We start from the raw sequence: 24,501 nt of genomic DNA on the forward strand, positions 1-24,501 counted from the left end.
CTGTCTCCTATCGTCCTAAATTTGTTTCAAGTGACTCGTGACGAAAAATAATAGTTAGCATGTTAGCCGTTAGCCTAGATACAGCCGGGGCGCATTAGTAGCGTCAGACCTGTTAAAACGTAAGTGAACGGGCATCCTTTCAAGTGCAAAAGTTAGTCCATAAACAAGCTTTTTTTCCACAAAGACCGCCTCATATCGTTAGGATAAATGTCAGAGAACATATAGAAAACGACATGTAAAAGTGTTCTTACCTTACCTTACCAGGTTGAAATAAACCAAAATTTCCCTTTAAGCTGCTTATTGTCTTTAGTACACATTAGCAAATATTAGCATGCTAACATGCTAAACTAAGGTGGTGAAAAAGACAAACTTCAGTGTGTTAGCATTGTGAGCATGTTAGCATGTGGACATTAGCATTTAGCTACAGTCCCAATGTGCCTAAATACAGCCTTGCATAGCTGCTAGCGTGGCTAAAAGTATGAAACTGTACATGGGCATATTATACCCAGACTGATGTATTATTTTAATTTAAAGTTTCAGGTTTTTAAGGCAAAGATACAGTTAGCGGACACAGTGGTGCGAGAAATGTGCAAAGAAAACAAACTTCTTCATGCTTTTTGTGTACTCTTGTGGGCAAGAACAAACTAAGGACCATCTTAACCCAAACATATTAGTCCAGCTAACTACTACCAAGACTTGCATTGGCTCAGTTTCTGGTATAATTAAAAAATCTCACTCCAAACCTGAAAAGCATGGAATCACTTTATTAAATTCATATCAGTATCATAACTATGATAGCATTGAGACTAATTGTCCAAAGAAACAGTAGTATGGTCATTCATAGATCAAAGAACAGGAGTAATGATGGATGGTAACAACACAGGCTTCACATATTCTCTGAAGAACCTCTTATTCTTATGCAACACAAATACATTAACACCTTTTTTCCACTATAGTGATTTAATGAATGATTATAATGAATGATATACAGTATAAATATGACGTCACACATTTCACTTCTCTGGTCTCTCAGATTCAAACCAAATTAACAGCTGTAGCCAGTAATTAGAAAAGCTAATCAATGCTAACAATCGGCTGTAAAAACGATCTGTTACATTTAATACCTCTGTGGGTCTCTTGTGTTTTTCTTGGCTGACTGACAAGCTACAATTCAACTGATGAAACCCAGGCCTCAACACAGGTCAGCTAAAGGGTAAAGTTTTAGCGAAAAATAAGTGTATGCATTTTTGTTTTCATGGGGCAAAGAAAAACGTTTTTTTGGTGACTGCGACATGGCCGTTTGACAGCTCTCATGAATAAGTCTCCCCTCTAACTCTCTCACTGAACGTCATCTGTCTCTGATCAAGTTATTCTGTGCATGTCGAAGTATGTCCACACCCTTCCTACATTTCCCAGAGTGCTTCTAAACAACCACTAAAGCAGGGGTGTGAAGTGAACACCGAGGCGTGACTGTGATTACAGTAATCACTTCACTTCAGTCAAAACATGTAAAGTCTTTGTGGTTGCACTGCACTCTGGTCTACTGAGGCCACTCTAAGTAGAAAAATTCCATCTCTTCTAACAACTGATTTCTTCATGTACTTGTTCAAACTTGGTGCAAAAATGGCGGCTTTAGAAAGAAGCCCTTGGTGTTTGATTTAGAGAGACTCACACCAAAACATCATCTACATAGAAATAAATCCATTACAGTTGCTGCAAGTATGTTTACATTTGGCCAGTTATTCATGTGTCACATTACAATCGTGTTCAAATGTTTTCATCATTATTTGCCCCTCCAAGGTAAAAGACATGTCGATAACTTTTGAGATAACATTTTGCCACAAGTTTACCCTGAGATGACATCTCGTTACACATCCAATAATCACATGAAAAAGGGGTTGTAAAAGTTGGAAAATCACACAATACTCAACTGCTAACGGTACGATTTTGGCTACAATTTGCTGGTGTTCAATTAAAAGCACCTTTCTTATCTCTCTTGTGCTGGGTTTAGTTACAGTTGAGCTACTGTCCAAGGAGCACCGTGTGCCTGTGGAATAAAGACCGACTCAAAGAGGATCAGGTAGTTGTACTTTTGAGGGAGATTTAGCACAGAACAACCACAAACAAGTGCAAAATCGTAGCTGAATACGTGTTTTGCAAGTGACATGACTGATTTTAAGGCTGTTATACGTTCTGGAAGTTAAAGCTGCTTCATGTAGAAGATTCAAATTGATCTTAATAGAATATATGTAGAAAGAATCCGAGTTATTCTATGTATATATAGTCCAAGTTTGATGTGCAAAATTTCTTGACAGCATCAACCAAGAAGACAGGAAGAGAACTGCCTCAGCAACTCAAATTTCAGAGGCAGGAAGCATCAAAAATACACCGCTCCCAACAGCTGCATCCTCGTCAATAAAATGAAAAAGGAGCCTTTGACAGGGGAGTAAAAAAAGGAGCAGAGTCTGGAAGAGACCAGAGTACACCTCCAAATCTCTGAACACCTTTTAATCACCTCTTTCTGAGATTTCCTGGATTTGTACTGATGTAATACACGACCAGTAAGGGATTAAGGAAGTTGTGAAAGTCATCAAGGTTCAAATTCTACACGTAGCAGCTTTAGCAATCAAGTGCATGTCAAATGAGTCACATGATATAACAGCTCATGGTTTATTCTCATCCCCGTTTTGAAGAGCAAACCACAGATCTGGAACCTGATGATTTACAAAGGCACTAATTGTGTAGACATCCAATAAAACATCAGGGATCAAGTTCGTACAGAAACGTTTTAAGCTGCATCTCTTAAGATTGTTTGCTTTGGATTAGGTTACAGGGCTAAAACTGGAGTTTTTACTGACCATAAATGGGTAATTTGACTGGAGATATTGGTAGCATTCAGATGCAGTTTTACTGTACAGACAAAAAGACAAGTTTTATAAACCATGGCCCTCAACAGGCCGAGAAACTTTGTAACAAATAACATTCAACCCAACTCATTAGACGATGGAGTCAGTACCATCGTATTCTACTGACTCTTTTTATGTTTGAGGCCCTATTTAGAAACTTGCATTATGAACATTAACAGCACAAGATTTTTAAGTGAGTAGGTAGTGGTGTTTTAGAATGAAAGGTGCTTGTGAGAGGAAGAAAACGTCATACAGTTAAAGGTATACTATGCAGGATTTTCCTAGAAAACTTCATCATATCACACAAGACCCAGTAGAAGAGTGTTGGGGTGTATTTATCTGCAGGGACTCTGCCCTCTGCCTGTATTTTCTTTTTACTTTGCTGTGTCCGGGATGTTTACGAGCGTGTAGCCCCCAGCCAATGACAGCACAAAGGTCAGGCTGGGACTTATAAAAAGGTAGCGATCAGGTAGTAGCAGCACGCATCCAAGAGGAAGCTAGGGAATCTGTGGACACAATGCAACAAATTACAAATATAGTGAGGCAAAGCTTTTTCCAAAATGAGAGTGAATCTGGGAGGGAGCAATGCAGAGTTGGTCTGGTTTCTGTTGGGTAAGTAGGTGCCGGCCGTTAGCTTAGTTTGCTAGCGTATCGCCGTTTATGGAAAGTTCCTGAATGTTGTGTTTACAAGCAGTAACTGACAAAACCTGCATAGTATATCTTTAAGAACTCAAATTAGAAGCAAAAAGGAAGAAAACCCTTGAAAAATACATTTTCCTCCAATTCTTGATAGAAATGATCAAACTGTTAAAGGAATAGCTTCAACATTTTTGGAAATCGACTTATTTGCTTTCTTGTCTTGTTACTTTTTTCTAGTCCCGTTCATTACAATTAAACTTTATGTACGAATCAAACAAATGAAACATTGAGCGTTCATTTTTAAAAACTTAAAAGGGATGATTTTGTTACATTTGGACAGAGCCAGGCTAGCTGTCTTCTCCGTTTCCAGTATTCAGGCAAAGCTACGCTAACAAGCTAGGTAGAAAAGATATGATAAATGGATAAAATTCAAATAGATATGAAAGTGGTTTTAATCCTCTCATGTAACTCTAGGCAAGAAAGTAATGAAGCACATTTCCTAAAATGTCTAACTATTCCTTTAATGTTACACTTCTGTCATGTCTGTGTGCTAACTACTGTTCGCCACTATGAAATGACGAGTTTACAGTTTCTTTACACACCAGCTGTGTAGATGGAGAGGTGTTTTACAACACATGACGCAACTGAAACTCTCACTTGTCAATCAGTGACAAAAACAGTGTGAGAAAATAGAAGTTTTCTGATAATATCAGCGTGTCTTCGAGAGGGCTGAAGGCATATCTATCACCACAATGAGAAATTAAAGGAGCTCTATATGATGTTCAGAGTATTAATATAGCAGCAAACAACTATTTGCTATGTAGAGATATAGTGGAGTAATGGCGTCCTGAGCACGGTCTGGCCGCAAGCGCAAGTTGCATGCGCACGTGAGTCCCTGTGTTTGTCCCTAGCTAATTGCTGCTGCTCTGCACTGTACTCATACGGTGGTTAACTCAAATGAAGGGACAGTATTGTTGTCGAAATGTAGTGCCAATACCATTAGCTCTGTCCGCACTTCATGGTGTTAGCAAAGTTAGCTGCTAGCACCATTAGCGGCTCAGCTACCTCCATGTTGAGAGCCGTATGCACACAACCTCTGAATCTCGCATAGAGCTCCTTTAACTGTCACTGCTACAGGACAGAGAACATGTTTTTGTTAACTGTAAAGACATTCTTCAAGACATCAGATGTCATTATGTGCTGTACCTTTTAAGTAAAACTTAACCAATCAAGAGCAGTTCATTAGGACAGCATCTCCTTCAGCACCTTAAACCAAATACATTTCATTTTGAGTGCTGGACTTTCTTTGGTTTGTGTTCCACAAGTGCACAAATAGCAGACCAGCCTACAAACAGATGGCGTCATACCATTTATACAGACACAATATCAACACTGAAACATCCCACACCTTCTCAAAGTGAGGGCGGGTGTTGACATTAGTTTCGTAGTTTGAGTTACAAAGCAGCTGCTGTGTGTCGAGCTGTGGTGTTGCATGCTACAAGTCCAGCTGAGACCGTGTAGGTATTGAGGAAGACTGCACAGACCATAGGTTTCATATACGTGTAGCAGAAGTTATATTTGGACATCCAAACGTCTTCGCGTGTTGTGGTATAGATGGAAAAACATACTTAAGAGTCTCAAATAAGGCTGCGTCTGTGGAGTGTTTCAATGAAAACACTCTTCCAACAGCAAGCAGGAAGTTAAAAACACTTGCTGTTACAATCTTGTTAGTGACCAGTATCGTCTAGTGATGGAAACTCCCATCTACTTGAGTTTCAGGGATGAGGCTTGGATACTTAAACCCCTGATCGAAGGTTTGAAGGTATGCTGAAACACTGTAATAATATCCATATATATATATATATATATATATATATATATATATATATATATATATAAGGATGGATGTATCCATGTATAAGACTAATGTTTAGCCTGGTGTTGAGCCTGTATGGTGTAACTGAGATCAGTTTCATGTAGGATACACAGTATTCTAAAGTACCCTGTAATCAGCTGCTAGATGCTACCATGTTAGGACCTACAGTTTGGTGTTTACTCTGCAAGGAACATCTGAGGCTGCAGTGACCACACAACAAATTTTTCAAACTCACTGACCGTTACAAGCCAATCAGATTGATGTCCTCTCATTCCTCCATCGATGCCACTGTGATAAATGACCAGACAATTCAACCAGCAAATGTAAATTATGTGAGAAGTTGATCACAGTTTCTTGGCAACATTTATTTGATAGAATATATTTAGAAGAGAAGTCTCAAAGCTGGTTACGTGGAAAATGGCTGAATAAGTCGTTTTATCCAGTTTTTTCCTGATTATTTTCAACCAATGCTGGCTTGTGAGCTCTTGATTACAACTTGAAGCTTATATTCATAGTTTTTTATGGTTGTTTCGGTTAGTTATGATAATACTGCACATGGCAACATGGCGACGTAAGTGCTCATGTTGCTTGCCTTGTCCGGCTTCGAGAACTTGGAGCACAATGTTATTATCGATAGGAATTATTGCCATCACTATGAAAACAAGACCTGGGATTATGCTTCAACTCCTCAGTGGATGTATCATGACAGGGATCATCCACAGCAGAGTATAAAACATAATTCGCCAGATCGAAACCACCGTGCCTTTTACACCAACCAGTCTGAAAAAGTCGCCCGTAACAGCGTTGAAGGTTCAGGTTCAAACTGTCTCCAGCATTTGGAACATTTCACATTTTCAGAGCAAGCGTCTGCTCCATCTAAAAAAGGCAGGAAAGCGTAGCCGTCACTCCTGTACCAAAACTCTGAAAGCAGGTATGACGACTTCACCTCTTTCTCCATTCTTGAGATCTGACACCTTCTGTGCAGACCTTCTGGGATTTACATTAATGAATGATTTCACCACTTAAAAGTAATACACACACACACACACACACACACACACACACACCGTCTCCGTCAGCATGCCCGCACAGTCTCTTTGCACCAACACCGATTGAAGAGTTCAGAAGTCCTGTCCTCTGTGCTTACTTTGAAGTCCCAATTTCTGGGATTCCAAACCTGTAAATGCTGTACCCTTGTACCTGGGTAGAGTTGCAGTACAAAACTTCCATCGAGAGCAACCAGAAAGCAAATATCTTGTTATTTATATTATATAATAAATAATACAACTTTGTTCATATATTTTTGTATATGTAAAAAAAACAGTTCTGCCAAAAAGGGTGATTGGCTAGCAAAACCACTTGATATAGAAGCAGCAGTAGAGCCGTTTATAAAAAGGAATTATATATATTGCCTAATTTTGAGTATATGGAGTCTTGGAATACAATCCGTCTCAACTCCTGAGTTTGAAAGGGCGTCAACTAGGCACCCGGCCTCTCAGCTCTGCAGTCTGATGAAGCTCCTGGTCGTGCTGCAAAAGAAAAACAAAAATTCTGCAGCACAAGCAGGGGTGCGTTTCACCTGAGGAGTTGAAGTCAAGCTGGAGTCTATTATGGTAATGAGATACCACAAGCAGCTATCTCTAACCAACCAGTTTAATTCCTTCCAAAAGGGTTCCTGAGCCTCGCGGCTTTTCCTCCAGCTTTACCCCCCAAAAATATGTATCCATCTGCAGAACAGTGCCGAGAATGAGGCCTCAGATGGTAACGTGAAAGGAGTCCCAGCTGTCGTCTTTGCTGCTGCTGCTCCCATTCTTGGCTGCTGCCATTGTTGCCGTCCCGTCTCCGACCTCTCCGTCTGGCTGTTCCCCGGTGGGGGTGGCACCGGGCTCTGGGTAATACTCGTCATCCTCGTCAAAGTAGCCGTTATCCATCATGCTGAGGCTGGAGGCGGCGCTCAGGTCCTGGCAGCTGCCCTTGTACTCCTGGATCGACTCGTGGAGCGACCACAGCTGGCACAGCAGGGACATGTCCTGCTGACGTAAGCCCACCTGGAGAGGGAAGTATTAAGATCCTCATTAACATATCATACATTTTAGATGAGGCATACCAAAAATGCCTGAGCTAAACATAAAATCTGCCTTTCCACAATGCCAGCACACTAAAAGTGATATAAGATCTATCTTGAGACAATCTGTGATTGGCTGGGTGTAGCTTCTGTTTATTTCTTTCTGCACCAACTTGTGCCTTTTCTGCATCAATTCATAGATTAAATGTCTTTTATTCTGTCAAAGTAAAAGCCCTGCTGCTACTTTCATTTCTCTATTTGGTGGGGACAAATGCACATGTGCTGAATAATGAGAGGGACGTGTCCTCTGCGTCCCCTCTGAAATCCACACCTATGGTGACTGGTGCTCCAGACGCTAGGTTCTCTAGACTCCAGAGACAGCCTGAGACAATAGCTGCAACTAACAATTATTTTCATTATTTTGTCCGACCATGAATCCAAAAACAAAATATAGCTTTTGTTTACTATAAAATAATGATAGATCCTCAGACTAAAGAAGCTGGAAGTAGCAAGTATTGGCATTGTGATGATTGATTGATTTTCAAAATAAATGCTGATTAAAATTTTTTATGCTAAATAATTTTCTGTCACAAAAAACCCCCAATATATTAAATTGTTTCAGTGCTACAATTATAGGACAAATGACATTGATAACTGATATCAGTGCAAAAAAAAAAAGTCTTTTAATTGATTATTTTATCCAAAGACAAATTATCAACAAAGTGCTAATAATCAATAAATCACTTCAGTCATTTAACAACAAAAATTGCCAAACACTGACTGGTTTCAGCCTCTTGACTGCGAGAATTTGCTGCATTTTATATATGTTTGTAAACTAAATATCTTTGGATTTTTTATGACTGTTGGTCGGACAAAACAAGTGAGGCCTGATGGTCTTCTTTTTGTATAATTTTCTGACATTTATTTATTTATTTATATTTCTTTATTTTTTTTAACTATTAATCGATCAAAAATACTGATCTGACATTATGATTTAGTAATTAAAAGGTCCAGTGTGTAGCATTCTGTGGCATCTATTGGTGCGGCTGCAGCACTGAAACTTCCTTCCATGTGCCTGGCATGTAGAAGAACTACGGTGGCCTACAAGAAAACGCAAACAGCCCTATCCAGAGCCAGTGTTTGGTTTGTCTACTCTGGGCTACTGTAGAAACAACATGGCAGACTCCATGTAAGAGGGTCTGCCCTATATGTAGATATAAACAGCTCATTGTAAGGTAACAAAAACACAGCGTTTCTTAGTTTCAGGAGATTACACGCTAATGAAAACATAGTTATGAATATTATATATCATTTCTGCAGATATGTGCCCCTAAATCCTACACACTGGAACTTCAAAGGCTGAAAACAAATCTCTCTTGGCAGGGTTGAAAAGGGCATTTCTACTGCGCACCACTCAGCTGACAGTGCAGCATGAACTGAGGGTCACTGCATTGTCTTCCACACAAATTACAGTGGGCAGACGTGCAAGTCAGCGTCAGGTCAAACAGCTGAACCCGTACTATGCACCATAAACTATGCAGCGATCAGAGATTTTAAAATATAGGTCATTGACAACTTATTAGACAATATGAACTACAAACTCATAGTAATACATTAACAGCAACACAGTTATAAGCCCAGAGCAGGCAACGTGCTGCAGGGAGAGTAAAGCAGGAGCAGAAATAGGATTTAGTAAAGCCTGTAACAAAAAATCCAAATGGCAAAGGGATTGAGTTTCAGCAACAGTTTGACCTCTTTCATCTGAATTACTGGATATGAGGAAACAGGCTATTGTTGCGTGTTGACCAAGAGCTGTGGAGGAGTGTACCTTGATATTGAAATCTGGTCTGGTTCGGTTATTAAAACCCCTGCTGCTGGCAAGGGAGTGTACAGGAGTGTGTCTTATGTGTCTCACTGTGTTTGCACCTTAGTGAATGTAAAAATTAGATCAACAAAGGATCTAATGCGTCATAAAAAACTTTCATACTGAAGCTAAAAAGATATGTAAGCTTAGAAGAAAAATCAGCATAAGCCTAATGGCTTAATTTGTCTCATCCACTGCAAAGCTGTTCCCTGATCCTGGTTTCTCTTTTAGCTGGTATCCTTAATGCCAAACTACATGTTAAAAAAATCACGTTTTAACTTCTTGTGCTCAAAGGACTTTGTTCACATGGTAGCTTATACAAATATACACATTGGGAATCATTTGGGTCTTTTATAACCTATGTAAACATACAATCTACTAAACAGAACTGATAAAGCAACAAAAACACTAAGCAATTTTAGGCTTGTTCAGTTGTATTATGTCTCTCTAAATCTATGTGGACTGCTGCAAATAAGCCAGATCAATACCTAAAAGTTTAAATTTTATTAATGTAATGTGGTGTATGGTAAATAATATGGATGCCGAATTTTCCAGGAGACTCTAATAATTTGTTAAAAGCATTAAGTTGTGTGCTAAGTGGTGTGTAAGTTTGCCAAAAGCCAGCCAACATTAAACTACCCGAGTTTCTTAAGGGACGTTGGCTGGATACGAATGCACAGCGCACAGGGATTAAACGCCTATCGACAAACCAGGGGTGGAAAACAGAGCACTCCGTTTTGTTAAACAAAATGAATACTGCCTAAAATGTTACCATCTCTTTCCGCAGCAGAGCCAGGGCAGCGTCGAGGTTGGCCGGCTTGTTGGCCAGCAGGTTATCGGCGTTGTTCCTGCCTCGGCTCAGGTCGTCCTGGATCATGGTCTTCTTCACGTACATCCTCTCCATTTCTCTCCAGGAGCCGCCGCTTGAGTTCAGCAAGCCGCTCAGGCTCTTCGGCAGCGGGGGCAGCCCCTCGATACAGGCCATTCCTCCCACAGAACCGTTCGTGGACTTACCATTCATTGTCCCGTGATTTACGGAGCCAGGGAGTGGAAGTATTTACTCTGAAGTTGACTGGTGAGTCTTTAAATCCAGTAAACGCTGGGAATAAACAGTCGTCTCCCGCACCAAACACACCGAGCAACAGCCGTGGATTTCTCTGCTCTGGGCGGCCAGCGACACCACGTCAAGGTGCCCGGATTTAAGTAATTCAACTTCCGGTCTGATTATCAAAAATAAAAGCATCACTTTTGAACAGTGAAAAGAGTGTTTTTGTTTTTTAGCCTTTAAAGAATATTATTATTATTATTATTAGGCTGTTATACTGTACGTATGCAGTACTTTGATCACAATCCCATTAAAGGATAACTTAGGCATTCGTCAGTCTATCTATGTTGATTTCTTTTGGTTGGATGATCGTTATAAATTTGAGTTTTGTTTTAGAAAGGGAACCTTTTTTGCGGCTCAGTTTCTTAACCAGGCCTGGGATAGAAGGCAGAGTATTCTGTTTCTGGATTGAGAAGTTAAATGATAGTACTTTGGATTTTTACTGCAACGTGATTGTAATGGTGTCTTGTAAACCCATGAGGGTTGGGCACATGTACGTGTGCATGACACAAAATAAAATTCAATCAGTCTTCAACCTGAACTCTATTTTCTGGTGTATGTTGGTCAAAGAGACCAATGTGATTAACAGTATTTGAAACTGGTCCAGTATTTAGTGAAGGTGCAGCAGCCGACAGCTGTAAGCATATGGGGCAATTGAACGCCATCAATGTATCTGTATAAAAGTGGTTATTTTTGCCACTGTCAGGCTCATATTGTTACTAGAAGTGGCTGAAGTGTCTCTTTACCTTTCAGTTTGTCAGGTCAGTTTGTTATTATCTTATTAAGTTGAAGTTTCACTCGGAAATCTCACAAGATGTCACTTGTTGCAGGAAGACAACAGTGGAAATGCGAGTGAGATATGGAGAAAGTATAATACCCAGATTAGTTTAGTGTTTAGTTTGGTGTTATCTAAAAATATTTTTACAATCATGGATCATTATTTACCCAATTTCAGTGTGGATGAGGCCTTTGAATTTGATCGCCACTGTATTTATTTGGGCTGGAAAATACGGAAATGAAGTTATCCTTTTAAAAACAGCTTTAATTTTATTTTTCTGGGGGTCTCTGTATGGTGTTGACATTTTACGGGTGCCAAATAAAGTCAAAACAATTACAGCTATTCAGTTTTAACCAGATGTTTGTGGAAAAACTCCAAACAGACAGCTACGACCAACAACAATGCTACTAGTGACCATTATTTGACAAATAACATGGATCTTGACGTGGACCCCAATGGTATTAGAATTTGCAAACCAACATAGATCAAACTTCAGCCCATATATACCTTGTTCTATAGCCCACAGCACGCTTCAGTAGAAAAAAAAATACTCAGCTTTTATTTAGAAAACCAACTTCCGGTTTTATTAGGATTTAGTATTGTGAACTTGACGATGCTGGATTGTGGCTGTGTAGTAAAATCCGCTTCCTGTCCTTTAAACACAGTGACTGCTGGGCGTCTCCCTGCCAACACTACTCAGAGGCTGGAAAACTAAGTCTCTTTTTCAACAGTCATCTTTATTTTTGTAAAATGTAATACTATCTATAATTATACACACACATACATACACTCATAATTTATTCAAGTGTAGTTAATAAGCTTGGAGTTTTTAATTTATAATCTTTTAAATGTATTAATCTATGTTGGTATAGCCTGTATAATGCTCTGTCTTTGATAATGAAACATTGATTACTGCCTCTTAACATGAACAGTTGATACTTCCCAACATTAACTTAAATGTTTGGCAATCAGTTTAATGTAAGACTGTGTTCATTTTAGTGCCTACAATAAAACTAATTGATAGACTTCCCCCAGCAGAGTGTAGACAGAGGGTCTGAGGTCATGATGGGAGTGTGTGTGTGCGTGTGTGTGTGTGTGTGTGTGTGTGTGTGTGTGCAGGACAATAGTTTGGAGAATAAAGGACAGATGGTGGGCTTCACTTCCCCCCCAGCCTGCAGTCTCGTCACAACAATAACACAACAATAACCCTGAAATCAACACACAAAAGCATCACACACGCTCCTCGACAGAAGAGGAGCATGTGCTGTACCACACGCACACACACACACAAAGTCAGGCAGATGGATGACGCCTGGAGCCTGGCATTTCTAATCGCTGCACTGAAATGAATTAAACCTGACTCATTTCCTACAGTTGAGACATAAACACTCACCAAGTGCTTCTTATAAGGAACCCGCCCAACAGCCGGGTCTCAAGCTTAAAAAAGACATTTACAGCTCACAGAATAATGATATGACGATATCTTTCTTTAATATATCAAAGTATTGAGCAAGAAATGTTTCTCAAGCTGTCAGATATTGTGTATTATTTAAATGAATAGGATGTTTAGTGACTGGAAGACAAATTGGTCAGAATGGACCAATAGAGAAACATCCTTTTTCATCTGCTTATCTGGGGCCGGGTCGCAGGGGGCAGCAGGCTGAGCAATGTTGCTGAGCAACATTTTCTAGCTCCTCCTAGGGGATTTCAAAGCGTTCCCAAGCCAGATGAGATATATAATCCCCACAGCATTTTCTGGGTCTCCCGGGGCCTCCTACCAGTTGGATGTGCCCGGAAAACCCTTAACAGGAGGTGCCCAGGAGGCATCCTGATCAGATGCCCGGACCACCTCAACCGGCCCCTTTTGAGAAAAAAGAGAAATGAGTCTGCTCTGAGCCTCCTCTGGACGTCTGAGTTGAGGATGAGCCCAGCCAGCCATCGGAGGATACTCATTTTGGCTGCTCATATTCACAATCTTGTTCTTTTTGCTTACAATCCAAAGCTCATGACCATAGGTGAGGGATGGGACGTACATGGATTGGTGAATTGAGAACTTTGCTATCCTGCTCAGCTCCATTCTACCCTCACTTGTGAATAAGACCCAAAGATACTTTCTCTCTCCCAACCTTCAGGGGTCAGTGCGCCGTTTTCAAGCAAAGAACCATGACCTCAGACATGGAGGTGCTGACTGGAGGTCATGGTGTAATGAAGCCAACAGAACCACATCATCTGCAAAAAAGTAGACATACAATTCTGAGGTCCCCAAACTGGACCCCTTCCTCCTTCCAAATGTGCCTTGAAAACCTGTCCATGAATACCATGAACAGAATCAGTAAAAAAGAACAACCCTAGTAGAGGCCAACACCCTCTGAGAACGTGTTTGACTTTGCGCTGAGTGTGCAGATGCAGCTCTCAATTTAGTTATACAAGAACTGATGGCTCATAACAATGGCCCCGGTACTTTGTATTTCAGCAGTATCCCCACAGGACTCCTCAGGGTACTCAGTCATAAGCCCTCTCCAAGTGCACAAAACACATGTAGACTGGATGGGCAAAGTCCCATGATGCCACCAGCAGCCCTGCAAGACTAAAGAGCTGGTCCACGTTCCATGGACAAGACGAAATCCGCATTGCTCCTCCAGAATCAGAGGTTCGACAGTTGGTCTGAGCTTCCTGGAGTAAACTTTCCCAGGGAACCTGAGCAGTGTGATCCCCCAATAATTGAAACACACCCTCTGGTCCCGCTTTTTAAAAATGGGAGTCGCCACCCCAGTCTTCCACTCCATAGGCACCGTACCTGACCTCCATGTAACACTGAAAAGGCATGTCAACCAAGACAGCCCAACAATGTCTAGGGCCTTCAGCATCTCAGGGCGAATCTTATCTACACCTGGCACCTTACTGCTGTGAAGCTTGGTTGTTAGTTCCTGCTCTTCCTTATTTCACCTGTAACATGTAACTTACTCGCCACTGTTTCTAGACAATATCAGACAAGTGATTTTGGGGAAGAGGGGATGGGAAGGGAATCCATTTGTGATTTGTAATCACTATGTTTATGATATGTTATAACCCTGCCATGTGTAATGATTATTGTCATCACTAAGTGAAAATCAATAAATATATATGCTCGAAAAAAAACCAATATGACTGTTTAACCATTTTAACTCCATGCTATCAGTCAACACAGTATCATCATTTGCCCTTGAAAAAGCATCACGTCCCCTCTGAGCAGCCTAATCCTGCTCTCGAAACAATTAGCCATCAGCTGACAGTCCACAGCTGCACCGTTAAAAAGACTGATCAAGGGCAATCTGTTTTGTGTGAGGGTTTTATGAGCAGACGGACCTCTCTATAAGCTTTCAACACCACCATCACCACTGCCACCACCACCACCACCACCACCATCATCACCATCACTGCCTCCTGAGATCAAAGGATTAGGCGTATGATGGCACCCCCTGGGGATGCATGTAACCGTGGCCGGCTCGTGTTAATCTGCCTTGCTAAAAAGCACAATGGGTTTGCGTCACTTACCGTAGGCTGGCTAATAATGCTCTAAAGATATCCGCTTATGTCTCTGCTGGAAAGAAATATGTTGCTAAAGGCTAAAAATTTACAGGAAGTCCTCATGTAGGCACGAAAAGACACCATTCATGACACATAATGCATTCACTCATTGCTTGTCTTTCATTTTATCTGTCTTTATTTTACTTTTCACCCCCCCATTGTCTGTGTAATCTTGTTTTATGTCTTATTTTAAGCCTTTTGAACATCTGTTGGTAAAATATGCTGAACAATTAATCCATCAGCTGTGAATTTATTGCCAATTTTGCGAATTAAAAAATAATATAAGTCATTTATCAAGAAGAATGCGTGACATCTGTTGACCCCAGCTTCTCATTTGTGATGATTTGCTGCTTTTTTTCCCATTTATATATCACGTTTAATTGAATATTTTTGGGTTTTAAACTGTTGTTCAGACCACATTAACAAACTGAAGATGTCACTTTGGGCTCTGGGGAATTTTTACAGGCATTTTTCACTTTTTTTCTGACATTCAATAAACTCATTAATTAATTGCTTGTACAAAAATTAAAAGTAAAGTAAAGTAAAAAAAACTTACAGATTAAAAAAAAAAGCAAAATTCTTCCATACGTTCCCACATGAATTAAATGCATTAAATATTATGCAACCAGAAATTAAAAATTAGAAATAAATACTGATTTAAAACGTGACCACAGTACTTCTTTTATGTAATGAAATGTATTTTTAGTTGCAGCTCTGTGGTGCAAATACTGTACATTTGCTTTGCCTCATAAGATACTTTCCACCATGCATGGAATATGAGTTTCAACATTTCCCATTTTAAATAAGTCATTTGAGGTTTTCCACCACACTCTAAATCATGAATGAAATCACAGGGGTCCACTGAACATGACAAGATATGAAAATATCATTCAGCCTTATGGTGATTTATCTATTATAAGGAATAAAAAACAGCATATATTGAGACAATTCAGGTTGAAAATGACAATAAATGTACTGATTTCTACACACTATAATCTGTTGACTCTGCTGTGCTTTGTGCTGGATTCAAATGAAATCATCTCCCTTTAAACTGGCGATTTGGTGACTTCACATTTTACATCACATAGGCTACAATATATATCTAAAAATACCCCTGTAATTAACATTTGTTGATGGATGAGCTGTGCGGAGACAAATCTGGCACCTCTTCCAGAAATAATCACCCCAAAGTGTGCTTGAGTCCCATTTAGCTGACGGAACAACATTGCATTGAACTTGGAGCTTGTCTAAGATATATCATTGTCAGAGCCACACAATAGGTCTGAGGGGAAGGAGGGAGGGTGTGTGTGTGTGTGTGTGCAGGAGGAGGTCAACTTCCTATAGTGTGTCAGAGTACAGCAGGTCAGGGAAGAGGAGTGTCCGGTTAGAACAGCTGCTGTCACAGACATGAGTTTTCCTCTGCGGAGGGGCCTCTCAGGGAGCAGAATGACGTATGGTAATTGTAACGTATAGGCCTATATTTCTTTGTCCTACAGTATAAAATCACAAACAAAATCTATTTGGAAGCCAGGTCAACATAAAAGCATCATAAAAACTCATCAGTGGTGCATTCAGGTCCAATGGTGACTACAATGTACCTCACATTCCCTTGCTTTGAAGTCACTAGATGAGTAAAACAGCGTCTTCCTTCCATTGAAGACAGCAAACAATGAGTAACTTCCCACTGTGGGAATGTGTGTGTTACCTTCAAGTGCTTCCCCTCATACTGAGGTACCTTACTACTGACCTTACTCAAGTATTTCCAAGCTCTGCTACTTTTTACTTCTACTCCACTAAACCTCAGAGGGAACTATTGCTCTTTTTTCCCCAACATTTTTGCCTTGTGACATCTGAAAAAGAAACAGTGTCTAGTTGGGGCCTCTTGTCATGTTTCTATGAGTTGTTAACAGATCCCTAAACATTTCTCAAGTTCTCATTTAAATAACCGTTCAAGGCCCAAAGAGGTAAAATGATCAAACATTTCCCCTAAAAAGCAAAGATTCCTAAAAGACACAAAATGAAACCCTACGTTTCACCTCTGTGTCTAAAATGAAAAATCTCAATGGGAACTTATACACATTGTGTCTGGCTCTGTCCTAAAATTCAAGCATACTGGTAGATGATGGGAACGAGATGGGAAAATGGGAAAAGGGTTTGGAGTTGCTTTGTGTATGAATCCTTTGTCTTTACTCCTGGGTCACCCTTGTCAAGATGCAACTGTTGGTACTTGCTAACAGATTGTACCATATTCTTGCATATGCTGCAAGGATATCTCTTTGTTACTGATAAGTCACAAACCACCTTCTAAGGCAAACCGTCACAACATAATCAGGGACTGTTCTCCTCTCGAATACCTGACCTGTTTGCTTCAATCCACAAATGGTCGATTGATAAAACCATAGACACGGCAACTATGGATTGTACTGTTGTTTTTTATTCATATCTAAATGATTCGTCATTTTTATTCTTGATGGCTGTGCAGACCAGTGTTGTGCTGAGCTGTTCAATACTGTTGTTTGTAAAAGGAAGAAAAGTCAATAGATATACTTGAAAGAAAAGAAGCAAATATTGAGTCCAAAGTCCAAAAAAATGAATACAAATATGTGAGACTGGACTTTTTTCCTCTGTCTGTTCCACTTTAATCTCCCAAAGAACGCAGGACAACTGAAAATCGACAACAAGAGTGGCATCTCACATCTTATATATCACTCCGCCAAACTCTTATTACCTGCATGTAAGATGCGCGATATTAAATAGTTTCCATTTATAATGCGAGGAGCAAAATAAATTATGTAAACAATATATGAATGTAGTTAACATTAAATTATGTAGTTGCAAAATGATGAACAGAGAAAAACGAGATAATCTACTTAATGTTCCTGCGGCTGACCAGCACCTGATCCTTGAGACTGGCCGTGCAGAGGGAGTTCTGCTTACTTCAACATATTTTTCCTCTACCTGTAGTGCTATTTACTGTATCAGAAGGAAGTGTGCATCTACTCATGGACGAGAGGCTCATGCTCGTGACAGTGTGAGATGCAAACATTAATGGCATCCTCCTCGGCTGAGCTGTAACGTTAGCTAGCTCAGTGGTGCTAGGGGCGCTAGCAGTAACTGTACACTTCCCTCTGCGGGTGTAGTTTGGTAGAAAGAAAATAGTTCCTATATGAAACTGCTCTCAATGAGGTCTGTGGATTATCTTGAGTAACTGGGTCATGATTTCTGGAAAGAGACATTACTGAGAGTTTTATTAAATGTATTTTTTTTTGGTGCTTTGAGCTCCACAAGCTGAGCACCATCTAGTTCCATTATATTGGAGAGAAGGCAGACATCCCTACAGCCGATATCTCCAACACTCTGCAACCCACACCAAGACAATCTAGATTAATAAGTTGCACTACAGGTAAGAGGAAAAATATGTTTTTTTTTATTTTGGGAGGAACTGTCCCTTTAAGTAGAATCTTACTGCATACTTCCTCAGCACCATATAGTCATATTAACAGATGTGCAGGATCAAAAACTCGACTTAACTTTATCTGGTTTGGGAAAAGGGTCCAAAATATGACTTATTGTGCTTACAAGAACCCCTTTCTTCGTTTCAACGTCACAATATTGTCCCTATAACAACTCTCGCTGTCTCTCCCGGATCTATTCTCCACCTCAAAATGTGAAGCACGCGCAGCCAGATGGTCATCAAAGATTCCTGCAGCAGCAGACTGTGGTAATTGCAATGGGATGGGTGTATTCCGACACGCTTTGTCACTGCCCCTGGCTTCGCTCCAGCCTGTCCTGCAGGGACGGGACAGGAGGGTGTAGTCCTGATCAGCAGCTGGCCTCCTCCTGTCTGACCTCTGCCCTCCCCCTCCTCCCCTCTTTCTGCTCGCCCACCAGCTCTGTTACACCCACTTTCTGTCTGCCTTAACCTCTCCCTGTCTCCAGAGCGACTCCTTTCACTGTGAACAGCTGGGCGCTCACTGTGGTCTTGTTTCATTGATGTACAGATGATGTACAGATTCATTAAGTGTTGTGGTCATTTATCATTTTAGCAGTTTTCTATCGTTAGATGCCATGACCAATTATAATTCACAGGCTTGAACTGCACTCCATACACATTATTCAGATAATAGAACAGTAAAATGTTTTATTTGGCAACAAAATCCAACATATTTATCCTAATCAACGAACATAACATACAAAAGTGGAACATACAGAGATAAAATTCTCATCTTGTAGCAGTGAAATTTGGATTTTTAACTCTAAGCACCCTTAAAAATACAAAAATGTCAACAAAATCATCAGTTTTTATACTACTCAGTAGGCACAATCATACCTGTGCACTGCCTGACCCTGCAGACGGGTGCGGTGTAAATGTAAAGATGAGCAGAAATAAATAGCTGACGAGCTTGAAATGTGACTCCCACAGATCAGCAGAGGTCAGCCAGTGTCTCCTGCTGTCTGAAGGGCAGCAGATGCAGATGTGAGGTGGATACATAAGACTCTAGGAACGAGCCAACACATCCGCCCCCAGAGGAGGCAAGAATGACCTTCTACACACAACTCAGCAGCTTCAGGATTCAAACCAAAATCATACTGTCAGCTCTCATCAATTGCTTCACTGCAAGACTGATATTATAGCTGTGATCACAGACATGCAAGTTGCGGGAAGCCTTACAGTGAAACAAGTGGAGATATTTTCACAGAACTGATCAGTATGATAGAAAACAGTGTATAAATATCATCCTTAAAATATTCAAAACAAAAATGCTTCAGTTTCTGGTGCTCGCCACCAGAGGGAATTTACTGACATTTTGTTTTTCCTACCTAATAAGAAAGACATAATCAATTCAAGTAAAAGTCAAATAACTTACATCATCTGTTAAGCCCCACCCTGAAGGCACAAAGTGTCTGACAGGCACTTGTAAGAGAAGAGCTGTCATTATCACAGTGAGGTAACCACAGAGAAAACAATCCACTCCTACTATAAAAACAGAGTCTAACCTTATTTTCAAATCTCTTTGTTGAGAAACGCAAAAGCAGATTTAGTTCAGATGAAATCACTAAAAGTCAAGCAAACTCCCTGAAACTTTTCTAGACATTTTAAAGGAGTAGTTTACCCATAAATTGCTTGTTTGTACATCAATTTGTGATGAAAACTCTTCTTTCATGCCTCCACGGTGAACGTAGAATCCACAAAAAGGCAAACATTTTTGATTATATTGATCAAAATATAATCGGAAGACAGAGAAGACAGATTCAAGACGCTAGTTAGCCAGTTAGCACATAACCAACACAACCTGATGTTAGGGTTAGGTTAGCTCAGTGGAAAAATAAAAATAATCTGACCTCATGTAACAACTTTGTTTTTGTCTCACTCCATCTGGACTTTAGCTCTTTGTTTACTTTCCTCACTTCCGTTTTTTGAGCTGAACTGCCAATCGAAATGTGATTTAATTCGCTGACGGGCTCTGCCGGCTCTAACGCCGATTCAGCCGACAAGGGCCGACAAGTGCCAACGTGACACAACGCAAAATCTAGGTTGAAAGGCGCTCAGTGACGACCAGCCATCAGCTGGGTGTGTCAGGGCCCTATGCCGGAATTTCTGATTAATTAAAGGGTGACCACAATAAAAAACAGCAAAACTACATCAAAACATCTCATGCATTATAATCCAAGTCTTGTTTATCCAGTCGAATGCTCAGTACTTCTCAAAACATGCATTCTGAGCTTCCCATGTATGCCACAGCAATGCGAAAGTGTTTTAAATTGTTGATACTTGTGTAAGACTTTTTAAAGAGATATTTTGATATAGTTTTGCTGTTGTTAAAGCCAGTTCCCCTTTACTTCAGTTCATCAAGACTGTCCGCTGTTTTCTGGATTCTTCGTTCATCATCAAGGCACGCGAGAAAAACTTTTCTTTACAACGTAACACGTGCTGAATAAACTGACATACAACATGTCATTTTGTGGGTGAGGTATTCCTTTAAAAATGGTTTTATTGCATCGTCTCGTTCACTGTTCATCTGCTCCTTCTCGGTTAAGAAAGGCAGGAATCTAGATGCTGGTTGATCTTTGACTCCTGCACCTTTGTTTGGCACACAGGACAGCTGACCATCAGTGCAGAAGAGGAAGACGAGGAAGTAGATGGGATAAAACTCTGCATCCCTGCAGAGGAATGGAGGGAGGAAGTAGAGGTGGATGCAGAGGAGGTGGTGGTGGCAGTGGCAGTCCTTTGCTGCATTGCAGGTGTTTTTGTCTTAACCAATTCCCTCGGTGCTGCTGAACTGCTGCCTAATGTCTTCTGGAAGAAGTCGAAGATGCTGGAGGAGCTTCTGCTGTCGTCCCATGGCCTCTTCCTCGATGCCTGAGCGGCACCGGCAGCTCCTGATGTACTGTCACTACTGGAATGATTGAAATACTTGGACTGTGTTGGTTTAGCAGGGCTGCCTTTGGTTTTTGGTGAAACTACAGAATGGCTAGGTTTAGTGGGACTGGGCTTAGATGTTCTTGGAGAGGAAGTTGAATGGGTAGTTTGTTGTTTAGAAAAAATGGAAGACGCAGAGGTAGCAGTGCCTGCACTGTTGCGTGATGTCAGTGAATCTCTTTTAGTTTCTATGTTTGAGGTGGAAGACTGACTTGTGCTTTTGAAGAGTTCTTCAATGGATTTCTGTCTGATTTTATCTGCTTCTTGGCTGCTACTGCTGCTGCTGCTGTGGGGTTTGGAGATTCTCACTGGCGAGCCGTTGATGTTGACAAAAGCTCTTGTGTTACCGACAGACCTCTTTATAGGTGGTTTCTGTCCTGTGGAGATACCTGGTTTGATGGAGGGAAAAGAGCTAGAGATTCCTTTGTTACCCAGGCTGGGGCGAACAGGAGAATTTAGACTTTTAGCTGGAGATGAAGGGGTGAAGAATTTCTTTGGAGAGGAAGGCACTACAGGTGTGAGAGATGGGGAAGACGACGTGGAGGGCTGTGACTTCCCTCCGAGTAGGAAGCCTTTGCCACTGAATGGGATAATGTTCCTGATGTCCTGTAATCCAGAACCTGAGAAAGAAACATACCAATTCAGAGTCAGGCAACAGACTTTCTTTGAGTTGTCAGAAAGCATTATCTGCCTTACAGCAGAGAAACAAGCGTATCACCTGGAGTTGTACTTGAAGGCTTTCCATTTTCTGAGGTCTTCTTCTCTGAGGTCTTCCCATCCTTTTTACTGTCCTTCTTGCCTTTTTTGCCATATCCTTCAGGCTCCTTGACCTTGGTGTAGGTCCCTCCGCATGTCCTCCTGTGATCCTCCCACCAAGGATCCAGAGCAGATGGAGCCCGGTTCATGGCCCTCTTAACGAAGCCGAAGTAGGGCCTGCGGTTCTGGCAGGGCCCGTTGCATTTCCACCAGTGCTGCCGGTACACATCAACCTCATCGTGGAAACTGTGGTAGATCTGAAAAGAGGGCAAGGTGTATTTTATTAGTCCAATCTCTGTAAAAGCCTGTGACAAGATGAGACGAAATGTGTGATAGAAGTTACACCTACAGATATTTTTGTCCCAGTAGCATTGTTGATCCGGTTCATGTGTTTGCAGAACTCAGGACCATGACCGTCTCGGTCTCTGTTGTTCTGGGTCACAAACAGCAGGGCGTGAATCATTTCATGAAGAAGAGTCTGTGGAAACAACCAACAAACAAAAAAAGTATAAGAAATCTATCAAAGGAAGGACATGTGTTCTTTATTTAGTTTTCATTTCCAGTCTCATACACAGACACACATATAATGCTAGAAGCTGGGAACTAAAGGCAAAACATGTCTTGACATGTATTAAAAGTAATGAGGAAGAGCTGGTAAATTTTGAGGTGTATTTTACAAGATCTAACGTAGTATCTTTCTTTATAGTGTCATCACAACATTAGTAAACTTGCTGTATACATGTCAAAACATATTGTTAGTTGTTCATCAATCAATATGAAGAAAACATAAATGATATACTAAGTTGTGTGGTCAGTTTTCAGAGTTATTCTGATTCTTATTTGACAGGATTTTACTATTTTGACTAAAGTGATTCTTTATACTGCAAATTGATGTATCATAAATATTTTAATAACAGTTGCAGGAGAGGAATTTGATAGAATACTCAGATCGCTTAGCAAAAGCATGATCAGTGTTACTATCCACCTCACCTCCACCAGGTCCTTTCTTGGTCTGAGCTTCAGCAGAGGCTCACTAAGTCTGATTGAACACAGTCCACCTCGGCCCTCGTAGGAACACACACCTGCACACCTACAAGAAAGCATAGAGAGAACAGGAGACGTTAGAGACAGACAAACCTTATATAAGCTCCAGTAGAGAGATCATTTGCAGCCAGCAGCACTGGTGTACTGTGTAGTTTACACTGTCACACAGCCCCTTCTCTCCTATGATCACACAAAATCCCATACAAACATCTGGTGAGGTGAGGGCATTACTGCACCTACATTCACTGTGGTTTTGACCTCTGACAACAATGACAGCATAATTACAGATCATAATAGGTGACTTACAGTGTCATTCTTGGGCTCCACCTAACCTCCACACCGCTGAGTTTCCCCCAGAAGAACGTGTCATTGAACTCCAGAAACATCGCCCTGACATCAGGGTTGGGATCCAGGGTCTCCCAGGACTCATCCACGATGGAGAGCGGCCTCTCGGGCCGGGCAGTCGGCTTCCAGTAGGGGACAACATCACTGCCACCTCCAGTTACTTCCACTTTCCTTTTCTTGCTGTTTTGTTGAAAGCCATTATCCTCAAAGCCGTTTGATAAAAGTGATGTCTCGTATTCATTATTAAACTGCTCCTGTAGCTGAATAGCGAGCAGTAAATCTTCATCCATTACAAAACTAAACACTGATAAAAAGGTGATGTAAGCTGGCTAACGCTACGTAGCTTCAGTTTACATTAGCTTGTTGAAGCTAACTAGCTAATGTAGCTTGTACAGGGCTTTCAAGCACGTGACAGAATCACCGGAGCCAGATGACAGTCTGCTAAATACACTACCTGTACAAAAACTCGGATTAGTGTCATAATTTCATTAAAAAACATTTATAAAATCATGTTGGACGAAGGTGTTGCTTCTAACTCCTTGTCCATAACAAGCTAGCGCCAACTAAACCGTTGCTGCGTCAAGTCTATCATAATGCAACCAAAAAACATCCGGTTAAGACTTCAAAATAAAACTTCCGGAAAAAATTAAATCTATTTTAAGAAGGGAAGAGTGTGATTAAGCCAGCTAATTTTGTTTTTTTTATATATATTTTAAATACTCAAAGTACTTGTGTAAGTTGTTATGTGGAATAGACGACTGCTTTTAAAGCTTTATAATATTTAGCTCTTATTGCGACACTTGATTTCCGCTCTAGAGTTGAGTAACTCCGCTTCACTTGACAAATCGTTCCTTCTTTCAAATCGTCGCAAGGACTTATGGGAATTGTTGTCTTCTTTATTTCAAGCAGTTGGCCAGTCTACAATGCACTCGCGGTCTATATGTTGCAATTTTGTGACTGAAACAAACACACTTAACAAAAAAATAAGGCTTATATATCGTTTATATTTATAATAATTTCATTGAAGCGGGGTTTTGACTTCTATAAACTACTCGAAATCATTTTAAAATATTTGTTTTGATAAGATTTGTTGGCCATCTTTTTTTCCCCCGAATCCCGTGACGTTACAGGGTGT

At 40.6% G+C, this 24,501-nt stretch overlaps 2 protein-coding genes across 2 annotated transcripts; both read right to left on the reverse strand.

The window, feature by feature from the left end:
* Positions 1-4,733: 4,733 nt before the first annotated feature.
* fam89a (family with sequence similarity 89 member A) lies at positions 4,734-10,560 on the reverse strand. The gene is made up of 2 exons (XM_050057920.1): positions 10,123-10,560; positions 4,734-7,469 (listed from the first exon to the last, which is right to left on the reverse strand). The coding sequence occupies exons 1-2, from the start codon at positions 10,369-10,371 to the stop codon at positions 7,176-7,178; spliced, it is 543 nt and encodes a 180-aa protein (XP_049913877.1). The 5' UTR covers positions 10,372-10,560; the 3' UTR covers positions 4,734-7,175.
* Positions 10,561-18,912: 8,352 nt separating this feature from the next.
* Positions 18,913-23,922, reverse strand: sprtn (SprT-like N-terminal domain). The gene is made up of 5 exons (XM_050057908.1): positions 23,328-23,922; positions 22,968-23,067; positions 22,327-22,455; positions 21,940-22,234; positions 18,913-21,841 (listed from the first exon to the last, which is right to left on the reverse strand). The coding sequence occupies exons 1-5, from the start codon at positions 23,654-23,656 to the stop codon at positions 20,835-20,837; spliced, it is 1,860 nt and encodes a 619-aa protein (XP_049913865.1). The 5' UTR covers positions 23,657-23,922; the 3' UTR covers positions 18,913-20,834.
* Between the last annotated feature and the right edge of the window lie 579 nt (positions 23,923-24,501).

This window comes from Epinephelus moara, chromosome 12 (assembly GCF_006386435.1).
Source record: "Epinephelus moara isolate mb chromosome 12, YSFRI_EMoa_1.0, whole genome shotgun sequence".
Lineage (NCBI taxonomy): Eukaryota > Metazoa > Chordata > Actinopteri > Perciformes > Serranidae > Epinephelus > Epinephelus moara.